General features: G+C 36.9%; 1 protein-coding gene across 2 annotated transcripts; it reads right to left on the minus strand.

Annotated features, from left to right (window-relative positions):
- Nucleotides 1-1,701: 1,701 nt before the first annotated feature.
- On the minus strand, nt 1,702-15,659 carry LOC113444152 (cystatin-F-like). 2 transcript variants are annotated; one of them, XM_087926315.1, is made up of 4 exons: nt 15,267-15,419; nt 13,147-13,319; nt 4,125-4,244; nt 1,702-1,907 (listed from the first exon to the last, which is right to left on the minus strand). In XM_087926315.1, the coding sequence occupies exons 1-4, from the start codon at nt 15,337-15,339 to the stop codon at nt 1,839-1,841; spliced, it is 435 nt and encodes a 144-aa protein (XP_087782441.1). In that variant the 5' UTR covers nt 15,340-15,419; the 3' UTR covers nt 1,702-1,838. The 2 variants fall into 2 exon arrangements, with proteins under 2 accessions (XP_087782441.1, XP_026568527.2); XM_026712742.2 differs by lacking the exon at nt 1,702-1,907 and adding an exon at nt 3,081-3,250 and having other exon boundaries at nt 15,267-15,659.

Here is a 15,659-nt window from a genome sequence, read left to right on the forward strand (position 1 = left end):
CGCAAAGTCACCTTCTAACCAGAAATGGTGGCTTGGGGTTCTCCTCTTTCTATATACAGATATTAAACTGCAGCGAAGGAGGAGAGTCACCTGCTGCAGGTGGGGGAAAAACTGATCAAAAGAGACGCCGAAGGCAGAGAATCGCGCAGCGGACAGAGGCTTCCGCGAGGATGCAACCTAGGCAACCCTGGCTTAGGCGCGCATATTGTGCAAACGCAGAAAGTAGTAACCGCCTGGGTCAGGCAAACACAGAATAAGTAGTCCCAAAGGTGCTTTTTCAAGAGGCAACTGGAGTTTCTGGTTTTTCTTTGAAGACGTTTCGCAAGAAGATTCAGTTCTGAAGAACTGAAAAAGCTTGGATCAGAAGCGAAATATCTTCAAAGAAAAAACAGAAAGTTAGGTTGCCTCTTGAAAAAGCACCTTTAAGACAACCTGGATGACTGAGAATCTCCATAGACACAGCCTATGTAGTTCTTTTGTATAATGTAGTAACTTTAATTTTAGCGGAAAGGCAGGAAATCGTCTTGTGTTTGGTTTTTTTTTCAGCTTCATCTGAACAGTCTTTGCCAACAACCTCCTCGATTTTATTCCAGGCTATTACATAGTCCAGTTTCCCCAATTAGAGGTTTTAAGTTGGATAAAGCTGGGGGTTTCTGTGATATTTATTTATAAAAATGGCACAGATGAAGGCATGCACAATAAAACAGTCTGGTGAGCATCAGGAGAGATGCACACAGGTTAATATATGTTCTTTCCCTTCACTCCAAAAAGAGACTTCATTCCTTTCTACTTAAAAGTTTTTTGGATTAAGTTTGTTTTGTTTCAAAACACATGGTTACCTATTCTCATTCTCAAAATGGCAGGGAGAAAATGTCAAGTGATCTTTATTTATTCACCGGGATTGCATTAGTTATATTCTGCTTTTCGTTCAGAATCTCAAGGGAGTCCATTCTGTGCTTGCTCCTATTTTTCTCTGGAACAGCTCAAATATGTTGGGCTGAGAGAGGGATTGCACTGTCTGTCGGAACCCTAATCCCTTATTATGCAATCACTTCTGGGTTCCCCCCATACCTGCTAAGGAAAAACAGAATTGCATAACCAGGTTTGGTTTACCTGGACCTCCCTTTGTTCTACACTCAATACAGTGCATTTCTGTTAAAAGTTTCAGTGAATCAGTACTAACCAATGACTCAACAGGAAGAGGCCATGTAGAATTCCATACATGGTGCAAATTAAGAGACCGTGTGGAAATAACCAATTGCACAATGCTGTTTGACCAGTAATACTAGAAACCAGCCACTGAATCTTCTCATTTTTAGTAGGAAGGATAGTAAAGAATTCTCAAATGGTCATCACATTTTAAATGTGTTTTAAGAAACCATATTTCTCCCAGTTTCCAATATGAAACATGTTTTTCTTGTCCTTAGTGATGAGTAGGTTGCAACTGATTAAATTGCGGGCACTACAGAGTTGGAAAACAAGGAATTGCAGAAGTTTTTTATTGTCAAATTTAGTTAGGTAACATTTTATTCACTCATTTCCCCCCCCCCCCAAAGAATAATAGAAAGCGTAGGCTTGACACAGCAATCTAATTATGTTGTTTACTAGTTATAGTTAGTTAAATGCATGGAAGATTGGCAGTAATAATCCTAGCAGCAGACACATCAGTCTTCCTCATTCTTAGACCCTCTAAACACACAACATTACCATTTGCAGAAACTCCAGCTTTAGTCATGCTGGCTAGGAATTATGGAGTGTGGTAGTGGTTGTCACCTCAAGAAGATACAATTTGAGAGAAGGTTGATGCATGGTTTGTGCTTCAGATGGATGACTTGAATCTAATCTTCTAGTCTAGTGATTCTTGAAAAGGGAAGAGATTCAGCGGCTAGGATTGTATTTGCTAAAAACTAGAAAAATGAGAAAATACCATCACAGGAGGAAATCATTAAGAAAATATTGGAATGTGCTGAAATGAGTAGATTGACATTTGAAATTAGAGAACAAGAGGATAATTTTATAAAATTTGGGATCTTTTCTATCAATGGTTAGACAATAAAATACAGTAATGAAATACGTAGACTTTTAGAAAATAATAAATATATAAAGTACTTTTTTCTTATATTTACAAAATGATTTTAGGATAGATTTGGGATGATAATATGAACTGTTATAAAATAAACTAAGTAAATTATGATTATCCTGTAAAACATGAATGAATAAAAGTATAGTCAAATGATTGATTAATAATGATACTAAGGGATTTAATTTTTGATTGACAATATGAGATCATATGCAATGTAATTGTAATTGAAGACTATGAAATGGAAACACAAAACAATTTGTAAACCAACCGGCACACTGTATGTATACCTATGGAAAAGATAGCTTGATGTTTTTATGTTTTGTTTGTTTATGTTTGTTTTTAAAAACCAATAAAATTTATAAAGTAAAATAAAAAAATAAAAATAATAAATAAAAAGAAAAGGGAAGAGATTGTTGTTGACATGCCAACAGTGAGCAGTTCCTCTTAGTTCCTTATCACCACAGTGTCATACGTTCTTGTTTCTCTTTGATAGCTCCCACTTCTCCCACATACTTCCATGTACTTCAGTAATTCTACAGTATGGTACTTCATCCAATTTCATATTTAGATCCTTATTATCCCTTTTATGTGTGCATTAACCCTACATGTCTCTAACCACTGCTGATCTACTGATCTATTGTTTCCATGTTGTCTCAGAAGGAACTGATGCTTTCATCGAACTGACCAAAACAGTCTCATCCCTTCATGTTACATGTGTTCCCCTTTAGTATCTGCATGCAAAATCACACCCCTCTACAAAAAGGGTGGCGATGCTGATGGCATAACACTGTTTTGTCATTTTCCTTCCTTGGACACCCTTTACAAGACATCCATATTTTATATATATAGCATGAAAGTCAGGACATGCACATGGCGTATCATTTCATCTAAGAACTTACTGATGTTTTCTTCACAGCAAGACAGGTGAAAAAAGAATGAGTATATTTTTATCATTTTCCATTAGAAAAGAAAGAAAGAAAGCAAAAGACTCCACAGCTGTTGGCGATCCAGTATCTTTATGGACAATTTGTGGTGTACCAGTTGACAAAAACTAAACATGCAATATCTATAAAGTTTATTAGAAATCAATTAGTGGCAGAACATGACCGGAATGTGGATTTTCTGCTGCCAAGGGATAAGCCAGACTTCGAAATCACATGTGAGTTTCTGAGGGGAAAAACAAAACGAAAGGCATTAAGTCAGACAAAAGAGAAAAGCCAGAAAATTGCCTTGACCCTTTTACAATTCTATGTGCAGAAACAATTTGCTCCATCTTCTTTTTGTAGATATGAACACAATTTAATTCCTTCCACTACAGTGACAGGATACTGCAATCAAAAGTTTCCAGAGTTGAAGATGTATCAGCAAAAAACCTTCTATGATATCCTTTTCAAACAGGTAGTCCTTGCTTACTGGCCACTTGTTTAGCAATATTTGGAGTTACATCGGTACTGAACTAGGAGACTTATGACCAGTCCTCAAAATTACCTCCACACAGTCATGTGATCATAATCTGGATACTTGGCAACCAGTTCACATTTCTGACAGATGCAGCATCCCCTGGTTGTATAATTGTCACCTGACCTTCCCTGCTGACTTCCTATAAGCAAAGTCAATGGGAAAATTGGCAAGAAGTCATAAGAAATGATCACGTGTTTTCCTTGCATAACAATTGCTTAAGGAACAGCAACTGGAAGTACTGCAACTGCCATCATAAATTGGCCCAGTCACATCAGTATTCAGTCGGTTCGCACCAGTTTGGGCAAACTGGTAGCAAGGATTTGGTGTGGGTCACCAAACTGGTAACTTCTGGCTGGCCACGCCCCCAACCCAGTTGCTGGTCGCTCACTTGCCCCGCCCACAGTTGTTGCTACTAGTTGTCCTCTGCAAAGTTCTGGACGATTGGCAGAAGGCAATAAGGAGACACAGAAAATCATTGCTCTTTGCTGCCATCTAATCATTGTTCAGATTTTCACAGTTCAGATCTGGTACTCCTACCCACCCTGGATTTCTCAGAACAGCACAAAGAAGTTGAACATACTTTTCTCAGCAGCAGCATCTTCTGGAAATCACATTTGTCCAAGTTGGGATGCAGCATTCTTTTGCTGCATACAGTCCTGCGGATATCGACATTCAGTCTATATTTCACTCCTTTCACAATCTAAAAAAAAAAAAAAATCAGTTTTCATTTATTATAGAGCACTGAGAACAGGCAAAGTAAAGAGAACAGAGGCCAAAGAGAGGTCAAAAAGATTGGGGGGGTGATGGTAAGGAAACTGGAGGCAGTTGAGAATATGTAACCTACTGTTCACAAGTTGATCTGCAAATATTTTGTGTAAATATTTTTAAAAATAATTTCAAAGGATAGAGGCTATAATATCAGAAAACACATTCTTGACTGTGCTAGGTCCATTTCCTGGTTTCTAAAAACAGTAATCTAGCCAGGAATTGGAGAACATTGGAACAAGTTTCTGGTTTCACATAAACCCAAAGCAACATCAATAAAAAAGTATGACTACCACCTGGGTTTGTCCAGCCATCAACACAGCTGTGACAGCTGCTGGACCAAGACATAAACAATAGCTTAGCTTTCTTTTCCAGAAAAGACTGAAGCAAGAATACAACCCATGCCTGAAGCAAGGGTGGTTTGAAGAGGACCTTCCATCTTGCCAGGTGTGCAAGGAGAGTTTTGCAGCAGTGAACTCTGGCCCTTCCTTCTCTTTGTTGTTCTCTTCTTTCCCTGCGGACTTTAAGATCTTAGGAGCAGTACTGGACCATGGGTGGAGCTCTAACTACAAAAGGAAGAGGCTGGTGGCACCTGAGCATGCGGGGAATCTGCTAGAAGAAGATACATGGGTGAGTGAGGAGAACACAAGAAGATGCATGTGAGAGGGTGCAGCAGCTGCTAGAAGAAAGGACAGGGTGGTTGGTGGTAAAGAAGAAGCTGATTCCAGCACACCAACATGGGAAGAAAGGGGAAGCAGAGCTGTTGTAAGATGCCCCCCCCCCCAATGCCAACACAGTAAGACTATAAAACCAACTGTTTCTTGTTTCAGCTGCACTTAGAATAACAGCTAGTAGAAACAGACCCAACAGATTCCAAAGTGGCTAAAAAAATTGTTACAGCCCAGGCAACAAATGAGAAAAAAAAATGTTTATAGGACTGTCCGTATTGTTTTGTTGTGGTGGTTGAAATTTTCCAAGATTCATGAACTCTAACTGGCTAAAAAAAAAGAATAAGCAAACAATAGGGTGTGCATAAATGCACAATCTTGCCTACCGTCCCTGTCTTATTGTCCCCATTTATTTGTACCTATTTCCTGTATTCATACTCATGTTTATTCTTATACCTATTATCTTGTAAGCAATTGACAAATCAAATCAATCAATCAATCAATAGCACTTTGACCACTAGAGGGAGCGATGGAGATGTTTAACTCTGAACTGGAGTGTGTCATCAAGGAACTTTTTGATGGGTCTATAGTACAGAAAATCATTTATACCATAAATCAGTTAGGGTTCAAACATACAAATTATGCAGAGGATATTAAAAAAGAAGAAGAGACACAACTAGCAAAATTATCAACCCACTGTTTCAATTTGACAAATGGTGGATAATGCAAGTAACTTTATGTTTGGAATATAAATCTGACACCAGCTTTTATTATGATGGTTCGAACATAAACCAGTGCAACTGAAACAAGAGTGCCAAGTAAATTCACAACTCTTAAGAGGTCAAGTTTGGGATTTTTTCTCCATTAATATTAACAAGGTCGGGAATTCTTTGAGAAAAAAAGATATGATAGACATCATAGAGAAGGAGACTTTATTCTACAGGAGGAGACTTTATCCTTCAGGTTAATCTACAATCAGGATCAAGGAAAGTACTAATACCACTCTATAAAGCCTTAGTAAGACCATACTAAGAGTATTGCATTCAGTTTTATTCACCACATTATAAAAAAGATGTTGAGACTCTAGAAAACGTACAGAGAAGAGCAACCAGGATGATTAGGGGACTGGAAGCTAAAACATACAAGGAACAGTTGCAGGAACTGGGCTTGGCTAGTCTAGTAAAGAGAAGGACCAGGGGAAACATGATAGTGGTCTTCCAATATTTGAGGGGCTGCCACAGGGAGGAAGGGGTCAAGCTATTTTCTAAAGTGCCTGTAGGCCAGACAAGGAATAATGGATGGAAACTGAACAAGGAGAGATTTAACCTGGAAATAAGGAGAAACTTTCTGACAGTGAGAACAATCAATCAATGGAACAGCTTGCCCTCAGAAGTTGTGGGAGCACCATCACTTGAGACTTTCAAGAAGAGATTGGACTGCCATTTGTCAGATATGGTGTAGGGTCTCCCGCTTGGGCGGTGGGTTGGACTAGATGACCTACAAGGTCCCTTTCAACTCTGATTATCTGTTATCTGTTACAACATCTAGCAGAACAACTTTGGGACATTTTTTTCATGGATATTGTTGAGGTAATTCCCCGTTAGAATGAGCACATACAGGAAGACGTATAGAGAATAGTGTTTGAATAATACACACACAGCATACAGATACACTGTACAGTAAATGTAGGGCTTTACTTTCAATAAAGGTTTAAGCAGAATTCAAAATAGGCAGTCCAAAGTCATTCACAGGTTAAATCAGTCAGTTTTCAATCCAGGGATAATCCAGTAACAAAGTCCAGTTTCAAAAACAGTTCAGTATCAGACTTACATCAAATCCATGAATATCAGTCAATTAGGAAAAATGGAGCAACGGCAATACTTTCCAACAGAAGGAAACAGAGATACACTCACACTCTCTTCTGAGACTCAGACTAAGACTAAAACAACCCAGGTTTCTGGCTCCATCTTATGGCCGTTTGAGAAACCACAACCAACTACAGTTTTGTATTTTCTTAAAGATACAGTTTTAAAATGTCTATCTAACCCAAATACCTGTTTGATGACTCATATTCCTAACATTCTCCCCTTTGGGGTAAGACAATATATACAACCTTACATTCTAAGTCCATAATCTTCACAGCACACCTTATGCTTTATAGAGCCTTGGGTCTTTATAAAATGATCCGCTATATTGTTTTCTGACATACAGTATTCTAGCTTAATCATTTTACTTTGCACACATTGTCTCACATTTAAATATCTTAAATCTGTGTGTTTCATTCTTGTTTTAACAGCAATATTTGAAGCCATCTGTATTGCTGATTGGTTGTCTTCGTAAACTACAATAGAATCTGTTATATTAATTCCCATATCAATTAATAATTGCTTATACAAAACTAAATCTGTACATAATAAAGACAAACATGAGAATTCAGCCTCCATTGTTGACGAACTTAGATGTTTCTGTCCAATAGACTTCCATCCAATCAATGCTTTTCCCAATAATACAGCAGTACCCAATGTAGATTTTCGTGTATTTATGTCTGTAGTAAAACTTGCATCAGCATATGCAGTTAAACTCAGTTCATTTTTAGGCTCCAAATACAATGCATAATGCATTGTTTGTTTCAGGTATCTTAACACACATTTAGCAGCTTGCCAGTGCCTTTCAGTTGGCTGAGTGTTAAATCTAGCTAATTGATTAACACTGTATGCAATATCTGGCCATGACCAATTACTGAGATAAGATAAACTACCAATCAAGGACTAATAAATGTTCTTATCAAAAACAGGACTTTGAACATCACTATTACACCATTATTTTCTCTTTTAAACAAACATGGATCAGCCATGCCAGCTACAAAACCTATTTTAGTTAATTCTTTAACTATACATTGGTTCCACTCATATCCTTATTGCTTCAAACCATAAAGACTCTTTTTCAATTTCCAGCAATCAGTTGTATTATCATCTTTGATACCTAAAGGTTTCTCTAAATATATAGTGTGTTGCAATGGTGCATGCAGATATGCCGTCTCTACATCCAAATGATTTACAATATATTTCTCTTTAGCTGCTCAGACTAATGCTGCCCTTAATGTAGTAGCCTTCAGACTAGGTGCAAACACCTCATCGTAGTCATTTGCTGTCTGATTAAACCCTTGTGCTACTAACCTGGCTTTATGGGTAACAGTCCCATCTACACCTGTCTTCAGTTTATATATCCATTTGCATCCTATGGCATGTTTACCTGGTGGTAACTTAACATTTTCGTATACATCCAGTTTTTTTTAATGATTCCATTTCCTTATCCACTGCTTTCTGCCAAGCATCCTGATCCTTAGCAAGATACAGTTTTAGTTCACTATAATTACTTGGAACTGTATTCACTTGGCATACACTAGCCTGATATCTATCAGGTGGTCACGTTACTTGGGATGAATGTCTAGGTAATACAAGGCTAACTGGTGGACTCTCCTGTGCCACCTGCTCCTGTTCTTCTACCTCCTCCTGTGCCTGTTCTACTACTTCCTCATGTTCTTCCTCTTTAATGGCTATTTGGGGTTTACTGATTTTATCTTTAGAGACTATTTGGGTGTCAATAATAACATCATTGCTGGATTCCTGTTCCAGTTTATCCCATCCAACATGCTCGAGAAATTTTGCATTAGCACTACAATAAACATGAGCTGTGCCTTGATCCCAAAATCTAAATGATGGCCTTATGGTTGGCCTCATTACCCACAAAAAATAACTTCTTAGCTCTTTGTTGCCCTTTCAGTCTTACTTGTGAGGAAATATGCACCCATGCTGGAGCTCCAAATGTGTGTAGGTAACTTAAATTTGGTTTTTTGCCATGCCAACAAGTGAATGGCAATTCTCCAGTTGTTGTGTTAACTACATTGTTCAAAACATGGTTGCTACACATTATGGCCTCACCCCACAGTGTTTCAGGTAAACCTGAATCAGATAACATAGTGCGAGCCATGGCTTGTAATGTTTGCCCTCTTCGTTCTACAAAGGAGTTATGTTGTGGTCTGTAAGGTGCAGGATGTTTATCCTCAACACCAGCCAATTTCAGCATTGTTTGGAATCTTTTGTTAACAAATTCAGTCCCATTATCAGTAACTAAGGTAATTACTTTACTTTTCATTTTTCTCTCAGCAAACCTTAGCCAGTTAAAGAAATGTTGGAATGTTTCTGTTTTGTTTTTCATAAGATAGCAGAAACCATATCTTGAGTAATGGTCCATAATACTCAAAATATAACAGGCACCTCCTAAACTTGGTTTCTTAGGACCAATTATGTTAGCAAAAACAACCTCTAAAGGTTCTTTTGTCTTAAACCCATTAAGTCTGTTTGCAAGAGTAACCTTACTTTTATCTTGGCTACAAGCATTACAGTTTAAATACTTGCTACAGGGTTTCAATTTTATTCCCTCTGACAATTCAACAGTTTGTTTGAGCATTTTGAAATTAATGTGCCCTAGACGTCTATGCAGCAAATGTATACATTCATCATGTGGCTTAACATTGTTATAAACTGAGTTAGCCATCTTCAACTGGTCATCATGTATCACATATAAATCCTTTTTTAAAGTAGCAGTAACACTCTTACCCTCTTTCTCTATTATACAGTTATCTCCCCTAAAGGTTACTACATAACCAAGATCAACTAAAGCCCTTACTGATAACAAATTAAATTTCAGTTTAGGTACATATAACTTAGTTAAATGTTCGTTTATACAAGAACAATATGCAGTACCTTCACCTGATGCTTTAATCTTCCATCCATTTGCCAATGATACATGTTGTTTACTTGTGGACATCTTTACAAACCTTTTTGTATCTTTAGAAATACATTGCGATGCTCCACTATCAACAACCCACAAATCATGGTTTACAGTTGAATTGCTAGACATAGCTTAACTAACATTCTTCTTAGCCTTCTGGTGTTTGCCAGTATTCTGTTGTTTTCCCTTCTTACAGAATTTAGTTATATGTCCCCTAGCCCCACAAAAAAAACATTTCCTAACAGTATAGGCAGTTGAAGACAAATCCTCTTGTGGTTGTTCCTTTCTCAGTTGGTCTCTATCCAGCCGTCTTCTTGCTTCTTCTAACAACCTTCCAGTTATGTCAGTCAATGTCAGTTTATCTCTGGGGTAGGACTTCCAGTGAAGATACATAATCATCATAACTTTCATCCAATGAGGAAAGAATGATGTAAACTTGATGCAGCTCTGAAAATATCAGTTCTTTTTCATGTAGCTCTTGAAAAGTTCTTTTCATGAAGTTTAAATGAGCTAACATATCTCTATTTTTCAGAAGACATGCTCTAAACAGTTTACGTGTAAGATGTATGTGTGCACCTACACTGTCACGAACATAAATCTTCTTCAAATTCACCCAACACTTAGCAGCAGACTCTTCTCCACAAATATGGACTAGCTGCTGGTCACTCAGTGTTAGTCCAACCATACGAAGAGCTCGTTCGTTGTTCTGTTTAAAGTCAGCAAGCTTCTTGGCATCATCCTCATTTTCTGGATCCCAAGCATTTACATCTGGTGGGTCTTGAACTACATTCCATAAACCTTCTCTATGCAGAAGTAGACTGCACTTCATAGACCAGGAAACATAGTTTGTTCCATCCAACCGGGTTATCATTGATAGACTTGTTGAAGTGACTTGTGCCATCTTTACTAGGATAGTAACCCACAATTAAACAGTAAGCAGCTGTCTGTATACAGTACTGTGTATTCACACTAACTTCAGTTATCTGAGCCTGGTATGGCCTGGGCCCATAACCAGTGTTGAGGTAATTCCCCGTTAGGAGAATGAGCGCATACAGGGAGACGTATAGAGAGTAGTGTTTGAATAATACACACACAGCATACAGATACACTGTACAGTAAATGTAGGGTTTTACTTTAAATAAAGGTTTAAGCAGAATTCAAAATAGGCAGTCCAAAGTCATTCACAGGTTAAATCAGTCAGTTTTCAATCCAGGGATAATCCAGTAACAAAGTCCAGTTTCAAAAACAGTTCAGTATCAGACTTACATCAAATCCATGAATATCAGTCAATTAGGAAAAATGGAGCAACGGCAATACTTTCCAACAGAAGGAAACAGAGATACACTCACACTCTCTTCTGAGACTCAGACTAAGACTAAAACAACCCAGGTTTCTGGCTCCATCTTATGGCCGTTTGAGAAACCACACCCAACTACAGTTTTGCATTTTCTTAAAGATACAGTTTTAAAATGTCTATCCTGGTTTATATATTTCTAACCAAAATACTTGTTTGGTGACTCATATTCCTAACAGATATAAGTAAGGCTGAGAATTTCTTGAAGAAAAGAGACTTGATAAACACTCCTGAGAAGAAAAAGATTTCATTCTATGAAGATAAACAAAGGAGTGACTTAAGTTTAATGACTTAGGAAGGAGTTTTATAATTTTAATATATCTATTGAAAGAAAGCTTTAAGTTATTGTGTGTATACAATGAGTTTGAAAATGCATATTTTCTGTCTTTTTATGTAATGTTGAATAATTCCCAAAGTTTGTAAAATAGTTTTGATTAAATTTGAAAATAAGAGAAGAAAAAGGTTTTTACTCCATGAGAATAAACTCGAGGGAGAGATTTGAGCTAATTGGAGTTAACTGGATTTATATTGATGTGATATATATAATTGAATGAAAGCTCTAATGTAGTTTTGTGTTTTGGGTTCTAGGTTTAAAATGAAGGGGTTTCCCCCTTGTATAATCCTTGAGTATTTTTTAAAGTTATAAAATATCAAAACTAGAAAAGATGTTTTCTCCCTTTAGGGTTTAAAAAAAATTGAAACAATATAAAGGATTCTCTTAATATGAAGTATGATAAAGATTAATGAGTTAACAGAAGCATATATTATTCCCTATAGCAAAGAGAAGTAGAGATGGTCACATTGCTTCTTTTATCCAAAGAAGAGAATATACCTAACCTTGTTTCTTTTTTGAAATTGCTTCCAGATTTTATGCTTGCAATGGAAAAAAAATTAAACTTTGATTTTATTTTTGCTAACTAGATAGGTTTGTTGCAGTGGTGGGATTCAAATTTTTTACTAACGGTTCGGTGGGCGTGGCTTGGTGGGCGTGGCAGGGGAAGTACTGTAAAATCTCCAGTCAGAGGTGGGATTTGCCGGTTCTCCAAACTACTCAAAATTTCTGCTACCGGTTCTGAAGAACTGGTCAGAACCTGCTGAATACCACCTCTGGTTTGTTGTTATAGAAATGGCTTGTAGATATTGTATAAAAGTAAAAAGTTGCACTTGTAATGTTATCTTCTACTGTGCTAAGGAGGAAGTTGGTGCCTTTTTCCTCCTTTTTCCCTCTTTACACTTTTTTTTTCTTTTCTCCTCCCCTCCCCCCAGTTTTCTATTTTTTAAATTTCTGTTTGCCTTTTATATTTTGATAAACCATTCAAAAAGTTTGACTGGAGAAAGTGAAAGGAAAAGGACTGCCTATAGAGCTTCTCAATCATCCAGGTCATGGTTGTCCCAAAGGTGCTTTCCAATAGGGAACTGGATTTTCCTGGGTTTTTCCTTGAAAATGTTTCACTTCTCATCCAAGAACTTCTTCAGTTCATGAAATAAAGAAGCTCTTGGATGAGAAGCAAAACATTTTCAAGGGGAAAAAAAAATCAAGAAAGTTCAGTTGTCTTTTGAAAAGCATTTTTGGGACATGTTTATAGGACTCTATGACTTAGATTCATACTATACATAGGAATAGGTATATATTAGATTATTATATTATTATTAGATTAGATTAGGCATTACATTCATAGCACTGATGGGCATATTATAGCATAGCATAGAATATGTTTAGTGATCAGGCTAAATTCAAAGTTGAGAAAAAGCTGTAAGCTCATTAAGCCTTTTTTGCATATTAAAAGCCTCCTTGGAAACAGAGAGAAGTTTTATAATTTTAATATATCTATTGAAAGGAAGCTTTAAGTTATTGTGTGTATACAATGAGTTTGAAAATGCATATTTTCTGTCTTTCTATGTAATGTTATCAGTGGCCTGTACCATTTCTCGAGGAAAAAAAAAAGCAGGTTATGTTTTACATTTTTAATCAGCAAAAGAATTCACTGCATTTGTTGCCATAAGAATCAAGCAGTACTTACCTGCACTGTGGCTTCATTTATGTGAGATTCTTTAAACAAAAAGATATCATTTGAACTGTTGTTGTATTTATAGACCCCAAGCCTAGCAGCTCTTTGAACTTTGGGATCATTTGTCTTTACAGGGAAAGGAGATCCAGGTGGAATCAATGAATTAGGGAACTGCCCAGGGACACCTGTGTAAGAAGAACATTGTACAAATGGACAATTCTTTTCAACTCTCAGCCTGGGAAGAAATATTTTATCAGATGATTTATTTCTTTGGATAGAATATATGTTTTAATGCAACACACATACACACACACACACACAGACTAATACCTATAGTGCTCACTGTGTCCTCTCAAAGTTCAAACAGGTAGACCTCAACTTACAACCACAACTGAGCCCAAAATTTCTGTTGCTAAGCTAAACATTTGTTCAGTGAATTTTGCCAAATGTTATGACCGTTGGTTGTTGTTGTTTTTTTGCTACAGTTGTTAAGTAAATCACGGCAGTTGTAGTTAGCAAGATGGTTGTTAAGGGAATCCATGTTCCCTGTTGACTTTGCTTGTCAGAACATCGCAAAAGGTAATCGTAGGATCCCGGGACACAGAGACCTTCATAAATATGAACCAGCTGTCAAGTATCTGAATTTTGATCATGTGACCATGGGGATGTTACAATGATTGTGTGAAAAACGGCCATAAGTCATCTTTTTTACTGCTGTTTGGTACCTTGAACCATCAGGAAATGAACTGTTCTAAGTTAAGGACTATCTGTACACTTCCAGAAATCCTAAATCTTAGGGATGAATTACGAGGGCACACCCTTAATTGTAAATTCCAAGTAATGTATAGCAAGCCAAGAACTGAAACATAGCTCCAAATGCAATAAGCTATTTAATAGATTTTTGCATTTAATATGCGTGGAGTCTCTGCCCTTGAGGACTCCAGAAACAAAATATTCTCCAATCTCATTGTGCTTTGAAAAGATCCCTTCTCTAGGTTGCCTTAAAAACTATTGCTTTTCCTTTTCCAAAAATATTTTGTCAGATGATTTATTTCTTTTCACTAAGCTAGGGATTAGGCTAGATGTCTCCAATACTTGGATAGAATGGGCAATGGCAAAACTTAAGAAGGCTTATGGGAAGAAGATACAAGGAAATTTAGAAATAAATTATGGGTCAATGTTTCAGTTATACCTCTTCCTTTTACTTTGTGGTGGTGTTTGCAGAACGCAATAGTAACCTCTGGTTTACAGAATGAGAGCCCTTGTCTGTTTTTCAACAACTCTCAACCATAAACTAATTGTCTTTGCTAAATTAAAATAGCACATTGAACTAAAATGTAGTTGATTACTTTGTGGTTCAGTTTGTCTGTGAGCCCAGCCAGTATTAAACCATAAGCAAGCTACCTGTTTTGCTTGTTATCAGTAAAACATATAGCACTTGCAACTGAAAATGCTAAATAAAAGAATTTAGTGGGTGGCTCACTCAAGTATCGATTTGTATCAGCATGTACTGTGTTTCCTCTTCCCCTGGAAAATGTCACATATGCCTATATATTAAATATTCCTTTTGAACATCTAAAACAACATAAATGTCAGTGCTACCCTCTAGTTCTAATGAAATTTCATTTAACTGTACTTTAACAAACACTACAATGGAAGGAGAAAGATAGCAATTTATCAAGCCCCAGATCATTTTTAAGCTTCCTGCCACTGCTTTTTCTGTGCATTCACATTTGATGCTTTATTTAATTAGTTTTGTTGGTGATTGTACAAAATGAGCCATAAAAACAAAATGCCGTGCTTCTCTGGGAGGAATAATTATATATCATGATGATAATAATATAAAAATAATGACAGCAGGGCAATATGAGCAATGAGAACTTTCTAGCTGGGAGTTTCTTATGTCACAAAGGTACTCATCAAGTTGTCAACCTCTTTTAAAATAAACTTGTTGAAAAAACAATCTACCTATCTCAAGGACATTTTGCAATGGCCAGGCTTTGAAATGGAATTATTCAACTGCTTGCTATCATTAACTAACCATCCACCCAATATTAAACAGCATTAGGAAGATCAACATTCCCTCTGTTATGTAAACTATTCAGAATATTGAAGGTACGCCCTGATCTTACCAGATGAAGAGTTGGGCACACCATAGAGAAGCAGAAAGCAAAGAATAGTAGTCTCCCTCCATCCAAAGAACATTGTTGGCTTGCTTTACAAACAGAATTGGAGCACAGTGGCAACTTCTACCTTCACTCAAAACAGGAAATGGGGATTTTCACTGCCTCTTCAGAAATTCTCATTGGTCAGGAACACCCTCTGTTTTAGAAAAAGATATAACTTCTGTTAGCTTCTCTTTTTTCATATCTCTGATTAACCGTTTTACTGGATCCTTTTAGAAAAGAGTAAAACAAATGCACAGTGGAATAATTTGCCTCCAAAAATTGTGATCTGTTTGTGCTGTATATTATGAGCTGACAGATAACTATCCTACTTAGGAAGTTAAAAAAAAAAACTTTTGT

This window comes from Pseudonaja textilis, chromosome 2 (genome assembly GCF_049901715.1).
Source record: "Pseudonaja textilis isolate UNSWEBS1 chromosome 2, rPseTex1.2, whole genome shotgun sequence".
NCBI lineage: Eukaryota > Metazoa > Chordata > Lepidosauria > Squamata > Elapidae > Pseudonaja > Pseudonaja textilis.

Coding starts and splice junctions, on each gene's coding strand:
- LOC113444152 (XM_026712742.2), bottom strand. CDS start 15,339: ATGTTCTTTGGATGGAGGGAGACTACTATTCTTTGCTTTCTGCTTCTC. Junction 4,245..13,146: donor TAAATGAAGCCACAGTGCAG/GTAAGTACTGCT, acceptor TTTTTTTTTTAG/ATTGTGAAAGGAGTGAAATA. Junction 3,251..4,124: donor AGATGCTGCTGCTGAGAAAA/GTATGTTCAACT, acceptor TTTTCCCCTCAG/AAACTCACATGTGATTTCGA.